The sequence below is a fragment of the Dipodomys spectabilis genome, unplaced genomic scaffold (assembly GCF_019054845.1).
Source record: "Dipodomys spectabilis isolate Male_0828 unplaced genomic scaffold, ASM1905484v1 ptg000096l, whole genome shotgun sequence".
Classification (NCBI taxonomy): domain Eukaryota; kingdom Metazoa; phylum Chordata; class Mammalia; order Rodentia; family Heteromyidae; genus Dipodomys; species Dipodomys spectabilis.
The window spans coordinates 2,134,904-2,153,128 of record NW_024870773.1 but is presented as its reverse complement, the minus strand read 5'-3'; the positions used below and the strand labels follow the sequence as shown (position 1 = coordinate 2,153,128).

General features: G+C 46.9%; 1 protein-coding gene across 1 annotated transcript in view; it reads left to right on the top strand.

The window, feature by feature from the left end:
• Positions 1-4,469: 4,469 nt before the first annotated feature.
• The window catches only part of Cog2 (component of oligomeric golgi complex 2), a 33,550-nt gene continuing 19,794 nt past the window's right edge, over positions 4,470-18,225 (top strand). Inside the window, exons 1-8 of the mRNA XM_042686153.1 lie at positions 4,470-4,621; positions 6,442-6,603; positions 6,833-6,898; positions 9,314-9,394; positions 11,537-11,640; positions 15,150-15,258; positions 16,034-16,213; positions 17,878-18,002. Of these exons, the coding sequence (XP_042542087.1) occupies positions 4,550-4,621; positions 6,442-6,603; positions 6,833-6,898; positions 9,314-9,394; positions 11,537-11,640; positions 15,150-15,258; positions 16,034-16,213; positions 17,878-18,002 (899 nt within the window). The 5' untranslated portion in view covers positions 4,470-4,549. The remainder of the gene's footprint in view (positions 4,622-6,441; positions 6,604-6,832; positions 6,899-9,313; positions 9,395-11,536; positions 11,641-15,149; positions 15,259-16,033; positions 16,214-17,877; positions 18,003-18,225) is intronic.

The window sequence follows — 18,225 nt, the reverse complement described above, 5'->3', positions numbered from 1 at the left end:
GAGCAGTAGACACGTTTATTAGGTGACATGCATGTGGGCTGTGTGGCCAGTGGTTACAGCTTTGGACTAGTGGTTTGGGTTTTGTCTGCTGTCCATGTTAAGGATATGGGTGTCTGGATGCAGAGTTCCAGGCCACGTTCTTCTAGGGGTACAGTCATGAGAGCCTCAACTCTGTGAAGAGGGGCTCCCTGGATGTCCTTCTTGGGTGACCCTTGCCTTGTTTGCTCCCCAGCACCCTGAGGTGGTGAAAACGGGCTCAGACTCATGGCCAGGAAAATTTCTAGGCTGATGGCTGATTGCTCGCATCTTTTGGTTACGGCTGGCCCATGGACCATCCTTCGTGTATTATTTTCTTTCTTGCTGGTTCATTGGACTTTGATTTTTTAAAATCTTTTTCAGCTATTTTTCAGCAGAAGAATGATGTGGGTAATTAGATTGCCATATTGCCAGGAAGAGAGCCCTGAAGGACTTGTTTTTGCAGGACATATAGGTTAATAAAATGCACAGGTTGATAAATAATGCCCTGCTATTAATTTTACGAACAGGCTTTTCCGTCACAGCCTGGCTGTAAGCACAAAGTGACTTTGCTTGCTTCTTAGGTGGTCTTTCTGAGGAACAAGAGACATGGAAAACAGGAAGTCGATGGGGGAAAATAGGAAGTCGACAGGGAATGGATGAGGAAAACGGTCTCTTCCCCCTTAGGACTATGGGATGTCTGCAGTGAAGTGTAACAGCATGGAAGAGGCAGGCAGTAGGAAAAATTCCCTTAACTTATCAATAAATGAGCAGAAATACCCAAGGGAGGCTCTCCTTCCGGGAGAGGCATGTGCTAGGGGTGAGCGAGCCGCTTCCCAGCTGGTGGAGACTGAGCAGCTGTTGAGGAAGGGAAAAGCAAACACATGGGACTGCAGCCCTAATCCTTGAGGAGAAGATTGGGAATCAAACTTTCTCTATACAAGGGTCTGGTTAGCGCTGGGATCGAGGCCTTGAAAACCAAGCCATGAAGGAAACCGGGCTGCCATGGCACCTGCAACATGTCAACAAATGTGGAGACCTGGTTCTCCCTCCTGGCTGGCCAGCTGGAAGCTGCCTTGCAGCTAGCTGTCTTCCTCTTGCTGTGTGTGTGCATGTGTTGAGCACTGTGTGTCCTCATTCTGCGCCTTCAATCCTCCCGCTCTGTCCTCAGCTTCCCCTTGAACATGATAACAGCCCTGCTAACACAGGGCTCACCTGCTAACTTGGCCCATGAGGGTCCGAGAGACCCAAAGCGAAGCCAGGGCCCTGCCCTGCACTCATAGTCACTAGGGACCAGCTGCAGGAGGAGGACAGAGCAAGGGGAAACAATTACCCATCACAATCACTGGGTACAACACTCTGAGGTCTGCTTCCAGCTGGTACTAAATAACTGTCTGAGAAACCGTGCTGCAGCCGGGCTCCATGATTACTTCAGAGGTCCTTCCCGGCAAGTCAGTGGACACCACTGGCAAACAACCCAAAAGGGGCTCCGTCTCAGCAGAGCCCCTCCCCCACTTCCGGAGGCCACAACAAGACCCCTGCCGACATCAAAATCCTTCCGTGTCCAGAACAAGAACCTTTGGAAAGAGGCAGGAACGGGAACACGGCACTTGTGAAGATGATTGAGGGTCCTATGTCTGCTTGAATCTCTCACATCCTGAAAGCTGTAGAACAGAGTTCCCAGGACCTGAAGCAATTGCTCAGAGGCAGCCACAGGGTAACTCAGGAGCCTGCTCTGGGACTCATAATTATGCCTCATCCTCTGAAAACAAGAGCCAAGAGCGTGTCAAAAATAGGAGTTGTTGACCCAGGGCAACCAGCAGTGTCTGCACTGTTAGCTATTGCATATAGAGTATTTAACCTCAAATATTCCTACTGGAGAATTCAAACCATGATCTGGAAGTTAACCAATCAACAAGGGCCACACAAAAGGAGAAGGGTAATCACCAAAATCCAAAGTCACCACACAAAAGCCTGGCCACAAGTTTATACTGGTGCAGCAGCCATAATACACTATCTAGCTGCTCATCTATCCCTGTAATAGAATCCAAGTAAAGCTTTACTTTTCTCCTTAGAAAAGGAAGAAAGAAGGAAGGAAGGAAGGAGAGAAGGAGGGAAGGAGGGAGAGAAGGAGGGAAGGAGGGAGGGTGGGAGGGAGGGACGGAGGAAGGGAGGGAAGGGAGGGATAGAGAGAGGGAAGAAAGAAGGAAGGAAGGAAAAAAGGAAGGAAGGAAGGAAAGAAGGAAGGGAGGGAGGGAGGGAGGGGGAGGGAAGAAGGAAGGAAGGACAAACCCCAACAAGATGACAAGACAGTTTTCATTTTTTTTTAAAGCAATGGAATCCTTTTCTCAAGTGAAAAATCTCAACAAACCAAGAGCGTAAGAAGACAACACACAGACTGGAAGAAACTTGTGCAAAGCAAAATCATAAATGATTGGTATCCAAAGTTTATAAAGGATTTCTAAAATTCAGTAACAAGAAAACCAGATTAAAAATGAGGCAAAAATTTCAATGGATACAGCACAAGTAAAGGATACACAGGTGGCAACTAAGTACATGAAAAAGTCAGATACATACATAACTGATACATAAAATTCAAACAACAGGGCCCCATTACAAACCTATTAACACCAACATGGTGAAGATGGGGGTTAACAAGAGCTGTCTCACCAGTTGCTGGTGGGACAGGACAGTGGAATGAAGGGCTCTGGAGGACTGTCTGCTGGTTCGTTCCTCTCCCTGCTTAGATATGGTCGCAAAGGTGCACTCCCTGGATTCTGCAGGAGCAGCTAGCCTTGGGGCCGTGGTGCTGGGCTGTGAGGCCATCCTCCAAGACACTTCAAGAGATCTGACATGGGGGAGAAAGCAACCTGGTGAAGACCAGCAGGCCCACAGCACCAACAGCGGGTAAAAGGCATGGCACCTACTCTGAGCCTTGGTTTCCTGGTCCTGAAATCCTAGTTCTTTAGCTTTTGTCACTTGTGTGTCTGTGTGAATGGAATGAAAATGTCTTTGTGTTGCTTTGAATGGACTTCCCTTTGTTTCAATCCACCTGGTTTTGGATTCCTGTAATGTCACTTCCTACTAAAGGGGAGAGGCAGGGTATACACCCAGAACGGCCTTTCACAGAGGAGACGGTGAAACACAGTGACAGTGGTTTGTAAGTAGAAGGATGCTACGATGAGAATTTTGGAGCCTGTGCAGAGAATGAACTACTGTGGGGTGAGAAGGAGAGGAGGCAGATGGTTGGAGGCGGGAGGCAGATTGGAAAGTGCATAGTCATCCTGGCAGAGATGATGAGGGCGGGAGAGGCAGGCGGGAGAAGGGGCAGTGGGAGATGAGATGTAGAGGAGAAGGAAATCTGACACTGTCAGGCTTCCAGCACATTTATTTTGGCATGGAACTCTAAAAACTTAACTAATTACTCTGGTATCTATGACAGCACAGTCTTTTCAGTGATTCAGGCCTGAAATCTCAGTGGGGCCTGGTTTACAGTCAGCCGGGGTTTAGAACAATGGGGAGACAGGGAAGGGCTTTTCACTGTATGGGTGGTGGGTGACAGCCCTCCTTGGGTGCTTTCAAAAGGTCAGTTTGGCAGCTGTGTGGGGAATGGCGATAATGGAGGAAAAGCAAAGCCAGGACACCAGTCGTTGTCCCACCGCAGCCCCCAGAGGTGGAGTAGTTCACACAGGGGAAAGGCGGTTGGCCCTAGTGGACCTCCATTTCATTGGAAAGCTGAATCATAAGCAAGATGTCTCTGTCTGTCCATCTGTCATACACGTGTCTGTTTTCTTCGAGGTTGGTGTGTGTTGAAAGAAAGGCACAGCAGGCTGCAGGAGCGTGTGAGAATGAGCGCCAGGGCCGGGCAGCCAACTTGTGCGGGGCTGAGTCGGAAGCTCAGCTCTCATCTGAGCAGAGACCTGGTGGAAGCACGGAGGAAACCTGGTATTTGGAGAAAAGCAACGCAAAGCAAAGCCGAGCTGAGGCAGGAGCGGGGCAGGCTGAACCGCTTCGCTGAAGGGAGGCTTCAAACACGACTTGGCCTGCAGCTTGGACAACTTCTATGGCGGAGCGCCGGCCTTCTGGTCTCGCCGCCTAGACAGGAAGGAGGGAGAACCGACGACCGAGGGACGCTGGTAACTTTCGCACCGCTGTGACCGAGTGCCTGGCGGGAACTGCCCGGGTTCCCGGCGGGCGCCGCGGACCCCGGTTCAGTGCGGCCAGGACAAGGCCCAGGGCCTGGCTCCGCCCGGAGGCCTGTGAGGGCGCGGCGGGCAGCCAGAGCCTGCAGTGCCGCCCGCGGCCGCAGGCGGCAGCACTGTCCAGTCGAGCTCCACCGCCGCCACCGCCGCGCGGCTCTTGACGTGAGCCACGCGCAGCCGCCCCAGGCGCTCGCCTATTGGCCGCCTCGAGGCGCCGCCATGTTGGCGGAAGTGAGTTCTGGACCGCGGAGGGGCCGGGCCGCCGCGTCCCCCGCGTAGCCGCCCGCGTCCTCGCCTCGCCGCTGCGGCGCTGAGGGCCGGCGGCCGGCGGCATGGAGCGCCGTCGGATGAACCTGCCCTCGGGGCCGGACACGCTGTGCTTCGACAAGGACGAGTTCATGAAGGTGCGCGCAGGCGGCCTCGGGCGAGGCTGCGGGCCCGGACGGCGTCCCGAACGGCGCCCCGGGACGTCAGGGCCTGGGACCCCGCTCGGCGCCCCGGGCCCGGGCAGGCCTGAGCCCTCCGGACGGCGCCCCAGGCCCGGGCAGCCACGGGGTCAGGTCGGTCCGAAGCTGGTGCCGGGCACTGGCTCTGGCAGCGTGGGCCACGGAGCAGCTTCTCCCGAAGCGCCCCGCGCCCTCGGATAAGGCGAAGCCGGGACGGCCGTGCCAGGGGTGCGGGATGTGAGCTCGTGGGAGGGAGAAACCGAGAACGTTCCGGTGATAGGGTGTCACCAGCTCAGGGAGAGCCGGGCTTTGCTCCAGGTTGTCACTAGATCCATCCCTAGCCGCGTCCATATTCAGTGTCTCAAGACCGGCATCTGTGCTTCTTGCATCCCTCAGTAGCAGGTTCCAGGGTTAGGAGGCGTCAAGTTTTGGCTTATTAATAAGCTCTGAAAGCTTTGGCACCGAGCGTCTTAAGCGGACTTTTTATACTTTTCCCTCTCTAGTTGGCTTCTTTTTAAAAGTATTTTATGTAGTTTAGATGGTATACAGTTTATTTGTGCGCTTTTTTAGTGCGTGCACAACATTTTTCATATGTGGGATTTTTCTAGACCTAGGAATAATGTGCCGGTATGGTGACGTTCCTGCTCAACCACCATGATTTGAATGGAGTTTCACAAACCCCTTGTTCTCTGTCTTGGCCAAGAGCTAGCCTGAAACAGGATAGAAAGAATCAAGGATACATGCTGTGGAGATGTGCCTGGGGGGAAAGAATCCACACCATACACAGATCAGAACCTTATTCTGGCCTCAGGAATCTAGGAGTGCTGAAAAATCTTGTCCACCACGTGGCCTAGACTTAAGGCCCACTGCCCACATCCTTCCTGCCTCATTATCCCCCCATCTCCTTTGGAGCTGATATGCTTTTGGTAAATGCAACCTCAGGAAGTAGAAATAAAGGATATGTACTTCATAAGATACATCTTAAAGAGCAAGTTGGGGAGTGATTCGATTGCCTGCAGTCCTATATCCTTTCATGACACTTAGGCTTCTTGAAAGTGCCAAGCAATTTGTAGTGCTGGTGAATGTGTAGAAGGAAGTGGAGAAAACAGCTGTTCTGTGAAATGTTGATTTTTCTAGGTGGAACCACACGTTTAAGGCTATCTGCTAGTTATGTTTCCTTTAAAGAGACATTTTATGAGTTCTGTGACAGAATGGGTGGAGTGTTTGCTGTTGGGGTTACTTTCCTACATTTGTGTCTACACATTTTGCAGTGGTGCCCTCTGTAGTGTACCACATGACATCATCTGTCAGGTGCCCTAAGTAGAGTCAGGAATGTATGCAGCTGATTCTGGACCCAGAGAAACAGATGACTTTTCAGTTAGTGACCCTGACCCTGCGACTTGGTCAGATGGCCTCCTATCAGATATAATCACTGTAGAAATGTAGTTCATTGACCTGTAGGGATGGTGCCTGCAGATTAGGAGCCAGGATTGGAGCTCTAAGCCATGAGTGCCCAGCCTTTAAAGTTTTACACTAAACATTTAATACTTATACAATTAAGGTGGGAGTAGAGTGAGGCACAGGAGGATGGTTCTTGGTCACCGTCCTTCCTGGCTCCTGCACAAGTGGATAGATACTATTGTGCAGTGTGGGACTTGAAGGGCTCTTCCTATAGCAGTGTGGCCTTGCAAAAGATGCAGTGGCTTTTCTGTTGTCCTACATCATCCTCTTATGTAAATGTGATACCATTGTGGTAATTCTTCTGGCATGCTTTTCAGGAGGATTTCGACGTTGATCACTTTGTGTCAGACTGTAGGAAACGGGTACAGTTGGAAGAGCTGAGAGATGACCTGGAACTATACTACAAGCTGCTTAAAACAGCCATGGTGGAGCTGATCAACAAGGACTATGCAGACTTTGTTAACCTCTCCACAAACTTGGTCAGTTGTGACTGCACAGGCCTACAAACATGGTTTATTTTCCATGCATATTGAGTCTTAGAAATGCACTGTTTTTAGAAAATTTGTCATTTATTTTACCCCAGAAATTTGAAGTAATTGTCAATCTCATTTACCAAAGAATGATACAAAGTCTAGTACTACTTTGGTCATAAAAGAGATACTGTTATTGTTGATTGTGATGTCTATGCTGCCATGATTTTGCCTTTAGGTTGGCATGGACAAGGCCCTTAACCAGCTTTCTGTGCCTCTGGGACAATTACGAGAAGAGGTTCTGGTGAGTTCCCCCAATAGTATTAAACAATCTCTGTTTACTACATGTTTGTCTTCTTCCAAATATAATTTCTTTAATCTATTAATTTGTTCTTTACTGAATGGTTATCACCCTAGAAAAGTTACAAATAATATTTTTGCATGTGATATTACAACCTAAAGTACATTTGAAGATGACAGATGAAGATTCTGATTGTACATAGCTTTAAAATGCAAGAGAAGAAGGTGAAATATAAATGTGGCACGTTAGTGAGTCAGGTAGCTTATATATAAACATTTTTTTTTTTTTTTTTTTTTTTTGTCGGTCGTGGGGCTTGAACTCTGGGCCTGGGCGCTGTCCCGCAGCTCTTCAGCTCAAGGCGAGTGCTCTACCACTTGAGCTACAGCGCCACTTCCGGTTTTCTGGTGGTTTATTGGAGATAGGAGTCTCATGGTCTTTCCTGCCCGGGCTGGCTTTGAACCGCGATTCTTAGATCTCAGCCTCCTGAGTAGCTAGGATTACAGGCGTGAGCCACCAGCGCCCGGCGTATATAAACATTTTTAACTTAATGTTTTCTCGAGTAATATTCTGTGTGTAGTCAGGTTCCTAGAGCAGCCCACAAAAACTGTTTAGACCACGAACCAGCTGAAGGGTGATACAAAGCTAATGTCATCTAGCCAGTTGCTGGTGGCTCATACCTGTGATTATAGCTACTCAGGAACCTGAAACCTAGAGGATCATGGGTCAAGGCCAACTTGGGTAGAAAAGTCCTTGATACCCCAAGTTTCCAAATAATCAACAAAAGTACTGTACTGGAGGTAAGGCTGAAATGGTAGAGCACCAGCTATGAGCAAACAAGCTGTGCAAGCACAATGTCCCAAGTTCAAACCCTAGAATTGCCAAGAAGAAAACATTTTAAAATAATTAATGTACCACCTAACAAAATGGTACTGTAACATTTCCTTGAGGTAATGTCTGCAATGAAAATGGGAGTCCTATGCCATGGAGACAGGGAGACCCATAGGTGAACATTAGAGGGAGAGTTTCAACATCACTTCCAGCAGAATGCTTTAAACCCTGTAGTACTGAGAAGCACTAGGTATGCCACCTCAGAGACCCGCACTGCCACCACTAGGTAACACAGCCCCTCAGACTCAGATCTTGTCAGGTGCATGATCAACTTGGAGTGTGTGACATGGGGGGGAGGGGGGGGGAGGCAGAAAGACTCATGATCAGGTACAGCCTAAACTGTATCATGAACTACAGTAGTTACACTTGCTTTATTTTTTATTTATTTACTTTTTTGGGGGGAGGGGTCCGGTTGTGGGGCCTGAACTCTGGGCCTGGGCACTGTCCCTCAGCTCTTTGGCTCAAGGCTAGCGCTCTACCACTTGAGCCATAGCGCCACTTCCGGCTTTTTTCTTTTTGCTCATGTGGTGCTGAGGAATCGAACCCAGGGCCTCATGCATGCAAGGCAAGCACTCTACCACTGAACCACCTTCCCAGCCCCCACTTGCTTTATTTTTAAAACAGCTCCTCCAAAGTGATTTTCCATGGAATGTAAGGGAATGTTTCTGTGATTCACGGATATCTTTCACGCCTCCTTGGCCCTACCTAGCTAGTAGCCTAGTCTCACCTAATTGGTTTACCCCCAGACTTTTGCTTCATCTTAATGCTAACTTAAGAGGCTGCTAAAGAAGGAAACAGTGCTGTCTCATTCTTTATTGGTTTCTGTGGATAGCCAGTGCTTTGCAGGTATTTTGTAGCATTTGTTGACTGAGCAAATTCACTATTCTGTTAATTTTTCCATTAATTTTTGTACACTTTATTCTAATTGTTCCATTACCTTTATTTTGGCCATCCTTTTTGATTATCTCATACTAAATCCATTTGCTTCTGTACATGTCTCTTTGCTATGACATCACCCCTTTTGGCCATCGTTTTCCTGACTTCTTCCTAAATTTCCCCAAACAGTATTTTCATCATGATTGATCAGTGTTTTAAATGAGTAGAATCTAGTGTTTTGGGCAAAGTCCTCCTAAAGTCAGCCCTTCCCTGTGAGTTTCTACTTCTTTCCAAAACAAGCCTGCAGTGACACTGCTGTAGGAAACTCTTGGTGTTGAGGGAGTTTCCTTCACGTCCCATCCCCTCTGTAGCCCAGACGTTCCACATGTGAGTCAGGTTATCCCCCTCCTCTACCCCAGTCACCTATGATGTTCATCAGATGAGCTGTTTTCCCTATCGTACTTAGTCCATTTAAATGACTTTATCTTTCTCTGTCACTAAATCATGAGTCCCCTGTAAGCAATTATGTCTGATACTTGATGATTTTGTCAATATCTGCGTAATACTGGCTTGTGGATATTAAAACCTGAAGAAATGAATTAATTGTACATTTCATTATGTGCCTGATAATTTTCACAATGTGCTTTCTTTTAGAGTCTTAGATCATCTGTCAGTGAAGGAATTCGGGCCGTAGATGAACGAATGTCTAAACAAGAAGACATTCGGAAAAAAAAGGTATACTTTATTTTACCCTTAAAGCATCAACTCACTAGGACACTTTGTGGTTACTATCAAGTTCAGGGGTGTGGTCTGCTTACTCTCTTTGACCCAGATGCCCCCAGGGGACAGCCGAGCCCACCTGTGAACAGTGTGACTTGTTGCATTTAGGGTAGCTCAATGCAGGGGGTGGGGAATAGCACCAGGTCTTCTCACTCCTGCTCTGATTAAAACCCTGAGAATCAGAAGGGTGAGGGAAAGTAATTAATGAGCAAAGAAAATTGTGTGTTCATCTTGTTTTATTACTTATTAATACCTTTAAAGAAATATGGCCCAGGCCAGCTAAATGCCCCTCCTCCAGCCTTCTCATACTCTCCTCGTGGGAGCTCCTGAAGTAGGAAGATAGTGCTGGTCTGTGATGTAGGACTCGATGTAAGTGGTCTAAGATCCCTGAGTTGTGTCCAGGTTAAAACTTAATTTTCAGAGGAGAAAGCAGCAGAAATAGCCTACAGTAAACCTCTTTAAAGTTTAGCAAGTTTGTTATCTTTCAGAACCCCTGTGAAAGTGTGGCTTTCTGAGCAGAGGGACTTTCTGAAGCTCTGCTGCCAGCACGGCCCAGACTCCCAACCTGAAGGAGGGAGAGTACTGTCTCCCGCCGTCCCGTGTTGCTGTATTGCACCCACTGTGCATTCCTCTGCATGTGCTGCCTTCGCTGTGCAGTTTTTCCTTGTGTGTGTTTTCCTGATTTTTTAAAAAATCATAACATAGCAGGATTGGAATTGACCAAGTGCAATAGTTCATACCTGTAATTTTAGACAAAAAGTTACAATACCCATTTTAGTAGAAAAAACTGAACTCGATGACATGCCTGTCATTCCTGCTGTAGTGGGAAGTGTCAATAGTATTGTTGTGGGCTGGCCAGCCCACAATAGAAAGTGAGACCCTATTTCAAAATAATACATACCCCAAAAAGAAAAGGGAAGAGCCGGAGGTAAGACTCAAGTGGCCCTGAGTTCATACTCCAGTACCCCCTCCCCACTCCGCCCCCAATAAAAAGAATGGAAGACTCTTGCCTTAGCTTGTTCTGCCCAGTGTTTTTTAAGTTTGTTAACACAATTTTATAATCTAAAGGAAAAAAGCTTGTTTTGGAGATGCATTTGCCTATTCAATCATGTTCCCAGTGTCTATACAGTGACTTCATAACAGATGTCCAGTGAATAACTATGCTTCAAACTCTAACGCTTGTGTAGAGCAGTTTCTTTAATGAATTGCGCTTAGATATTTATATTGTGCTCATGTAATTGAAGATTAGTATGATGGAAGATAAAATACAAAAAATGTCTTAAGAGAGTAAGGATAGTGCCAAAAAAAAAAAAGGTTCATTTAAAAATGAAGAAATGAGCCTGGGGCCAGTGGCTCACGCCTGTAATCCTAGCTACTCAGGAGGCTGAGATCTGAGGATCATGGTTCAAAGCCAGCCTGGGTACGAAAGGCCGTAAAACTCCTGTCTCCAATAAACCACCAAAAAACCAGGCGCTGTGGCTCAAGTGGTAGAGCGCTTGCCTTGAGCTGAAGAGCTGAGGGACAGCACTCAGGCCCAGAGTTCAAGCCCCAGGACTGACAAAAAAAAAGGAGTAAGAGGGACTAGGAATGTGGCTCAGTGGCTTGCCTAGCATGCATGAAGCCCTGGGTTTGATTCCTCAGTACCACATAAACAGAAAAAGTCAGAAGTGGTGCTGATTCAAGTGTTAGAGTGCTAGCTTTGAGTTAAAAAGGCACAGGGACAGACAGTGCCTAGGCTTTGAGTTTAAGCCCCAGGACTGGTGAAAGAGAAAGTAAAGGTGGGGGGGGGGGGGAGGAAGGAGGGAAAAGAAAGGGATTAGGAATACAGAGTTATAAGAAGGCAAAAAGGTCAAGATTGTTTTGTTGTTTTTGCTTTTACTTATTTTTTGTTTGATTATGAGCTTATGATAGGATATTGAAATATACTTGTTCCTAACAAAGCCAAAATTGAAATTTGCATTCTTGGGAATTTAGTATTACATGGAAATGCTAAAAATGTAGACTGTTAACTTTCAGCTTTGTATTTCCCATATTTAAGATGAAATATATTAAGTTTTACATCAGGATAACATTTTTGCTTTTCTTTCATTTTTATAGATGTGTGTGTTGAGGCTTATACAAGTTATTCGATCAGTTGAGAAAATTGAAAAAATATTAAATTCTCAAGGTTCTAAAGAAACAACTACACTAGAAGCAAGCAGGTAAGTATACTGAATACTTCACACCCAGGCGAGAAAAAAAAAATTCAAGTTACAGCTCATTTTAGAATGGAAAAAAGTGTATGAAATTTAGACAATGGATTTATTTATGCTCATAAATAAAAAGGGCTAGTCTCAGTGCTTGTTGCTGCAAAGCCTGGGTGGCTTTAAACCTCAGTTGTAGGCTGCCACCTTTCCAGGAGTCACAGGCAGATGCTCTCTGGAAGATTTTACCATTGGAATTGCCTTGTCCACAGACCAGCAAAATCCTGACTGACCCTCAGGTAAGGGACTAGCATTTATCTCAGAATATTGACAGGCTCAAAGTATTACTTCACATGTCTAGTAGTTCAAATGCACTGGCTTTATATCATTAAGAATAGTACAGAACACATCATCTCATCCTATTCTGAATTTAAGTCAGCCAGTTGGGAAAGTGACTGAGGAAATGAAGAACTCCAGTAGGGAGCCCTCCCTGCAAGCCAGCAGGAGGCTCCAAGTGAGAGCTCTGCAGCCCTCCACCTGAGCCACCATGGCCTGTAAGGGACTGTCCTCGGAGCTCCCTGCACAAGTCTGTGGACCTCCGATGAGGTTCTGCGGTTTGGTGCCTGGTGTACCATCAGCCCTCAAAAGCTTGTCTCTTCAAGTCATGTTGATAGCACTAACCTTTCTTTCTTTCTTTCTTTCTTTCTTTCTCTCTCACTTTCTTTCTTTCTTTCTTCCTTTCTTTCTCTTCTTCTTGTTCTTCTTCTTCTTGTTGTTCTTCCTCCTCTTCTTCTTTTTTTAGTAAAGTAGAATACACTGCTAGAAAAACAACCAAGCTCAAGTAGAATATACCTGTGGTTCAAAATCCTGATCACACTACATAAGCATGTCAGCTTTCTTTGTTTTAGGCATCAGAATTTTGGATTTGAAGAGACAGTGTATGCCATGCCTCTCACTTTATAGATAGACAATGAAGCATCCACAGAGGAGAAGCAATCCTCCAGCCCTAGGGTCTCCCCTCTCAGGATTAGGAGCAGTTGTCAGTTCTTACTCTCTGCACCAGTGCACTTATCAGAGTCACTGCTGATGTCTGTGGAGCTTGACCAGTGAGCTTGACCTGCTCTGCCTCTGCTGCACGCCCCTCGCACCCATCCTCAACGGACACCTGATACCTGTCCCAGTTTCCTCCTGCCTGGGTCCCTCTTGCCATGTTTTTTCCATAACTACACTGGCCCTTTGTGCCAGCTCCAGGTGCTCTTCCAGTGCTCCACTCCTATCCATACTCATGGCCGTCTGATCCCTCGGCTGCTGGGAGACGCTGGCTCTTACTTGTACCTAAGCCTTTCCAGCCTCGTACTCAGGTCAGCCTGACCATGTGTCCCCTGGTGTCCTGTATGCACCCAGTGTATGTGCACTCCAGCAATCTTCCCTCATCTCTCTCATTCTTTGCTTTCGCCATTTCTCCAGGCTGGGGATCACAAGGCAACCCTTTTTCCCCCTTTTCACTGTCTCCCCTTTATAAACTCAAGGCTCTCACTTGCTCAGCCTTCTTGCTCACACTTGGTGCTCTACCATTTGAGCCATGCCACTGCTACCAGCTCAGTACTGGTTGATTGGAGATAAAAATCCTTGTGGACTAGTCTGCCCAGGCTGGCTCTGAACCTCAGTCCTCAAATCTCACCTTCTGAGTAGCTAGTATTACAGGCATGAACCACCCTCGCCTGGCTCCGTCTCTCCTTTTGTTTGACTCATCTGTTGTGCACCACTCCCACGCTGCAGCAGTTGCTGCTGAGGCATCCCTCGGGTTGGGAGACAGACGTCTGACACCTGCTCCTCCACTATCTTTTTATCTGAGGCCTGGCTGACCTCCTGCCTTCTGCATCTACCTCATATTTGCCCAGTCACATCTTAGCTTTGCCTAAAGTCACTCTGTAAGTACATTTTAATCAGCCCCTCCCTGGTCATTCTTCACACCTCTGCATTCTTCACCAAAACTGCACCTACTGTGGCTTCCTGAGTGTGGTGAACGCCACTGGCATGTATTCCAGTTTCTAGGTGGCCATCTGTGTTGCTATAAGCCTTTCTTCCATTTCCTCCTCCCTTGTCTGCCCAGTTCCACTTTGCATCTTCCAAAGCTTGTTTAGGACATGGTTAAGATATGAAGAGGTACCATGCCAAGTGGGAGAAAAAGCTGTTGTTAAGCACTACAGGTTTATATTTGTAACATTCACCATTCTGTCACCTTGGGTACTGATGATCCTTCCTGCTCCTTTTAAAGTCTGTCCTGCTTTGTTCTATAGCAGACTGCAAATGAGACATTACAAGAGTTACCTTTTAAAAACTAGTTGGAGGACTACTTCCTCCAGAAAGTCTTCCCTGACCTTTGAGATAGATGCTTGTCCCCTGCTCCCATCAGCCACTGATTATGTGCTTTCCCATAAGATTTTTAAGGTCCTGAATTGGGCCAAGCCCTACTTCCACCTTTAGTGTCTGGAGTGGGAAGGTGCCTACAAAAAGGTGCCTGCCATCTGCTTCCATGCATCCGGAGGAATATTACCACCTAAATATAGCACATGCTGTGTCCTTCCTTGCTCTAGGTCACTTGGAGAAGCTTCCATTCAGATCAGCAGTTTTCTTGGTAGAGTAAGTGGGCAAAGCCAGAACATGTTAGTGAGCATAGGACAGAAACATAGCTACGTTTTGATGCTTTGTAGATGGTAAGTCTGTCAGGCTAGTCAGGACATAGGTGGGGATGTTGAAGACTGACCCTGGTAGGCAGGTCCTGCTGAATTAGTGTCAGTGCACTGGTGCAGGAACAGGCTACCTGATAGTTTCAGATTGGGATTTGGTGTCATTTGGCTGTGCACATTTTTCCTAATCATTGATTTCTCTGGTGGAAATGCCTTGCACTTCTCCTCTCTGCTGTACTGTCCCTAGAGTGCTGTTGACAAGTCATAGTGGGCACTAGGAAAAAGTGCATCCATTCCTGGGGCAAATGCATAATGAATGACTTCTCTCCAGGACCTGGAGCATATGGACCAACTGCTCTTTGTGCTGTTAATAACATAATTTTTAAGTGAGCTGTTATTGATCAAATCTAAAGCTGTTTTAAGCTATTTTATTTATTGATACTAGAGGCTAGTCTTATGAAGGTGACAAAAGGGCTTGGCATTTTAGAAATATCAGAGGTATTTCCAAAGAAGATAGAGAAGTGGGACAAAGCTGAGGAATGAGAAAACAGGAGGAGATCAGGAAGAGGTGGGAAAGATGGAGTGCGTTAGAGGATGATGAGCCTCACTGTGTCAGCCCCCAGGCTTCAAGCCCAGCAATATCTGTCCCTTGCACTCCACCGATTGCCCACCAGAAACAGACTGGGCATGTGACTCAGCGTGACTCAGAGGGGTGCCAAAGCAGCATGTGGCCTTGGAAATCACTGTGATAGAGCTGCTCCCCCTGGGGCTGGAGCACATGGCTAAAGGCATGAAGTAAACCCTTAGAATTAATTCTCTGGTTTTTGTCTTACCCAGCCCACTCTTGACAGGTCAGATTTTGGAGAGGATTGCCACAGAGTTTAACCAGCTGCAGTTTCATGCTGTACAGAGCAAGGGCATGCCGCTTTTGGACAAAGTAAGACCGGTAAGTGTTTTAGAGTTTCATCACTTGGTGCTTAGGGGCTTGCTGAGTAACTTTATCTACCAATGCTGTTGATATTAATGGCAGATCTTCAGTATGCTGATGATAGCTTTCAGTATTTTTCAGTTTATGTTCATTGGACTTCTGCTTCATATGTCATACTTTATAGATTTTGAGTGAACCCCCACTCACTTCTCTAAATTAGAAGAAGACCAGTTCTGAATTTCATGTAATGTGTGACGTGTTAAGAGATACGGGCTATTTTTTCCCCCAAAGCCTTTAGTTGGGCTTTTCAAAAAGGACTCTATAGGTTCAGAGGAATGGCATTTTTTTCTCTGTCAGAATTCTTCTTTGATTAATTAGCAACCTATTTACAAAAGGCTATAGGGAAAAGGAAGGATTCATGTTTGTTTTGTCAGTCATGGGGCTTGAACTTGGGACATGGGTGCTATCCCCTTGAGCCCTTTTTGTTCAAGACTTAGCTCTCTACCACTTTGAGCCACAACACCACTTCTGTTTCTCTAGTGGTTAATTGGAGATGAGAGTCTCGTGGACTTTCCTGCTGGGCTGATTTAGACCTATGATCCTTAGATCTCAGCCTTCTGAGTAGTGAGGATTACAGGCATGAGCCACTGGCACCAGCTAAAAGGAAGGATTTGATGTTCCTCCCCAAGCAATGCTCTTGCTCTCAAGGTTACACATCCCGTCCGTCTTCTCCCTAGGGCATGGCACCCAAGTGTGGATCTGCTTAGTGTGACCTCCGCCTGTTTCCTTGCAGCGCATAGCTGGCATCACAGCTGTGTTGCAGCAGTCCCTGGAGGGCCTCCTACTGGAAGGCCTGCAGACCTCCAGCGTGGACATCATACGGCACTGCCTGCGGACCTACGCCACCATCGATAAGACACGCGATGCAGAGGCCTTGGTTGGTCAGGTCCTGGTGAAGCCATATGTTGATGAGGTGTGTTCTCAGTCAGTGGCCTTGCTCAGAGGAGTACTAGCTTCCACCTTTGGCTGGGTGTTGTTGGAGGCAGAAATGCCAGAGGTTTGCCTGCCAGGAGCCCTGTCCCTGCAAGACTAGCTGGTGCTGTGTCCTAAGCTGGGTGTTATATAGGTGACCTGCTCTGAGCTGGCCATGTTCTCAAGCTGGTGATCCTGCAGCTTGCCAGAAGGTGAGAATATTGTCTAGGAGGATCACATTTTATGGGTCACATTTTAGCAAGTGGAAGCAGTTTCATACCTATGGTCCCAACTACACTGCAGGCAGAGACTGGGGGGAATCGGAGTATGAAGTCAGCCTGGTCAAACAGGTTAGCAAGATCCCATCTCAACTGATTAACTAGGCATGATAAGGTTTATCTGTCATCCTAGTTTTACTAGAGCCATAAATAAGATCACAGTCCAAGCCAGCCTGGGCAAAACCATGAGATCTTTACTCAAGAAATAACTGTAGAACAGAGAGAGGACTTGGTCCCACTAGTACAGTTCCTGCCTAACATGCGTGAAGCCCTGAGTTCAAAGCCCAGTAGCTCTCCAAAAAAAATTTATCTCCATATTAGGGTATAAATTGTACCCTAGAAAATGTAGGAACCACTGGTTTTGTGAGCCATTATAAGCAGATGACACTGACTGCAAAGGAGTGTGCAGGTGCTGAGCAGGGGTATGGAAGAGAAAGCAGCCACACTCCCGAAACGCCTTAGGAATGGATGGTGTTTGGCCAGAGCTCAGAAACAGGAAGAACATTCTGGAAATCTGGCACCTGATGTCCCTCATCTGTGAGGGTATGGAAATGACACGGATAAATGGCAGCTTGTTTCCCTGACCCAGGGCTATGTTCCTCATGGGCCTGCTGCCCGCGTTCAGCAGCACCCTGACCCAGGGCTGTGGGCCTCATGTCTGCTCCCTGCCTCCTGCATTCAGAGATGCTCCTCGTCCCTGAAGTTGCAATGAGTAGTACGGCAGTTGTACTTGCCATGACCACAGTGTAAGGGTGAAATCAAAGTAGAAATGGAATTTAAAGCTTAATTTCAGTAATAATTTTGGCCTCTTTACAAATACTGAAAAATAATCTTCGGTCTCCTCTACTCATGAGTTCTCTTTTTAGTTACCTTTAGATGAAAAATGACAAATGAAGTCTTTAGAAGTTAGAGAAAATATTCATTACTAACTTATGCATGTTTTTCATTGAACTGAATCTAGTATACTAAAAGTTTCTTTGAGCTTTTTAGCTTAAGACTAGCCCTCTACCACTTTGAGCCACAGTACCACTTCCTCTTTTACTTTTTAAAAAACGTTGTTTCTGGGCTGGGAAGGTGGCTCAGTGGTAGAGTGCTTGCATTGCATCCATGAGGCCCCGGGTTCGATTCTTCATCACCACATAAACAAAAAGCCTGAAGGGGTGCTGTGGCTCAAGTGGTAGGGTGCTAGCCTTGAGCCGAAGAGCTGAGGGACAGCACCCAGGCCTAGAGTTCAGCCCCCACAACCGACAAAAAAGAAATGTCTCACGGGGAGAGAGCAAAGGAGTAAGAGTGGGTCTTATTACCTGACAGTAACCCCTCTATACATCACCTTTATAACTAACAGTAATTTAAAAAATAAAAATACAAGTGTTGTTTCTCATCATAGGTGATCAGTGGACACTTTGCTGAGTCCCAGCCCGGGGGCCTTCAGCTCATGTATGATAAACTCCTGGAATTTGTCCCTCACCACTGCCGCCTTCTCCGGGAGGTCACAGGAGGAGCCGTCTCCAGGTAACTGAAGGGTGCCTAGACTGTCCTGGGACTGGACAGGAGCCTTGTGGTTGTGCCGTTTCCTCCTCCATGCGGCATCTCTGCCATCTTCCTAAATCCAGTTTGCAGTCAAAATTGCATGATTCTGATGTCATACTTTATGACTACCACCAACTCTGTTTAATTCAAGTTTTATACTGATTGGTGAGGTCATCTTCAATTTCCCCTTCTGGTAGCCAAATTA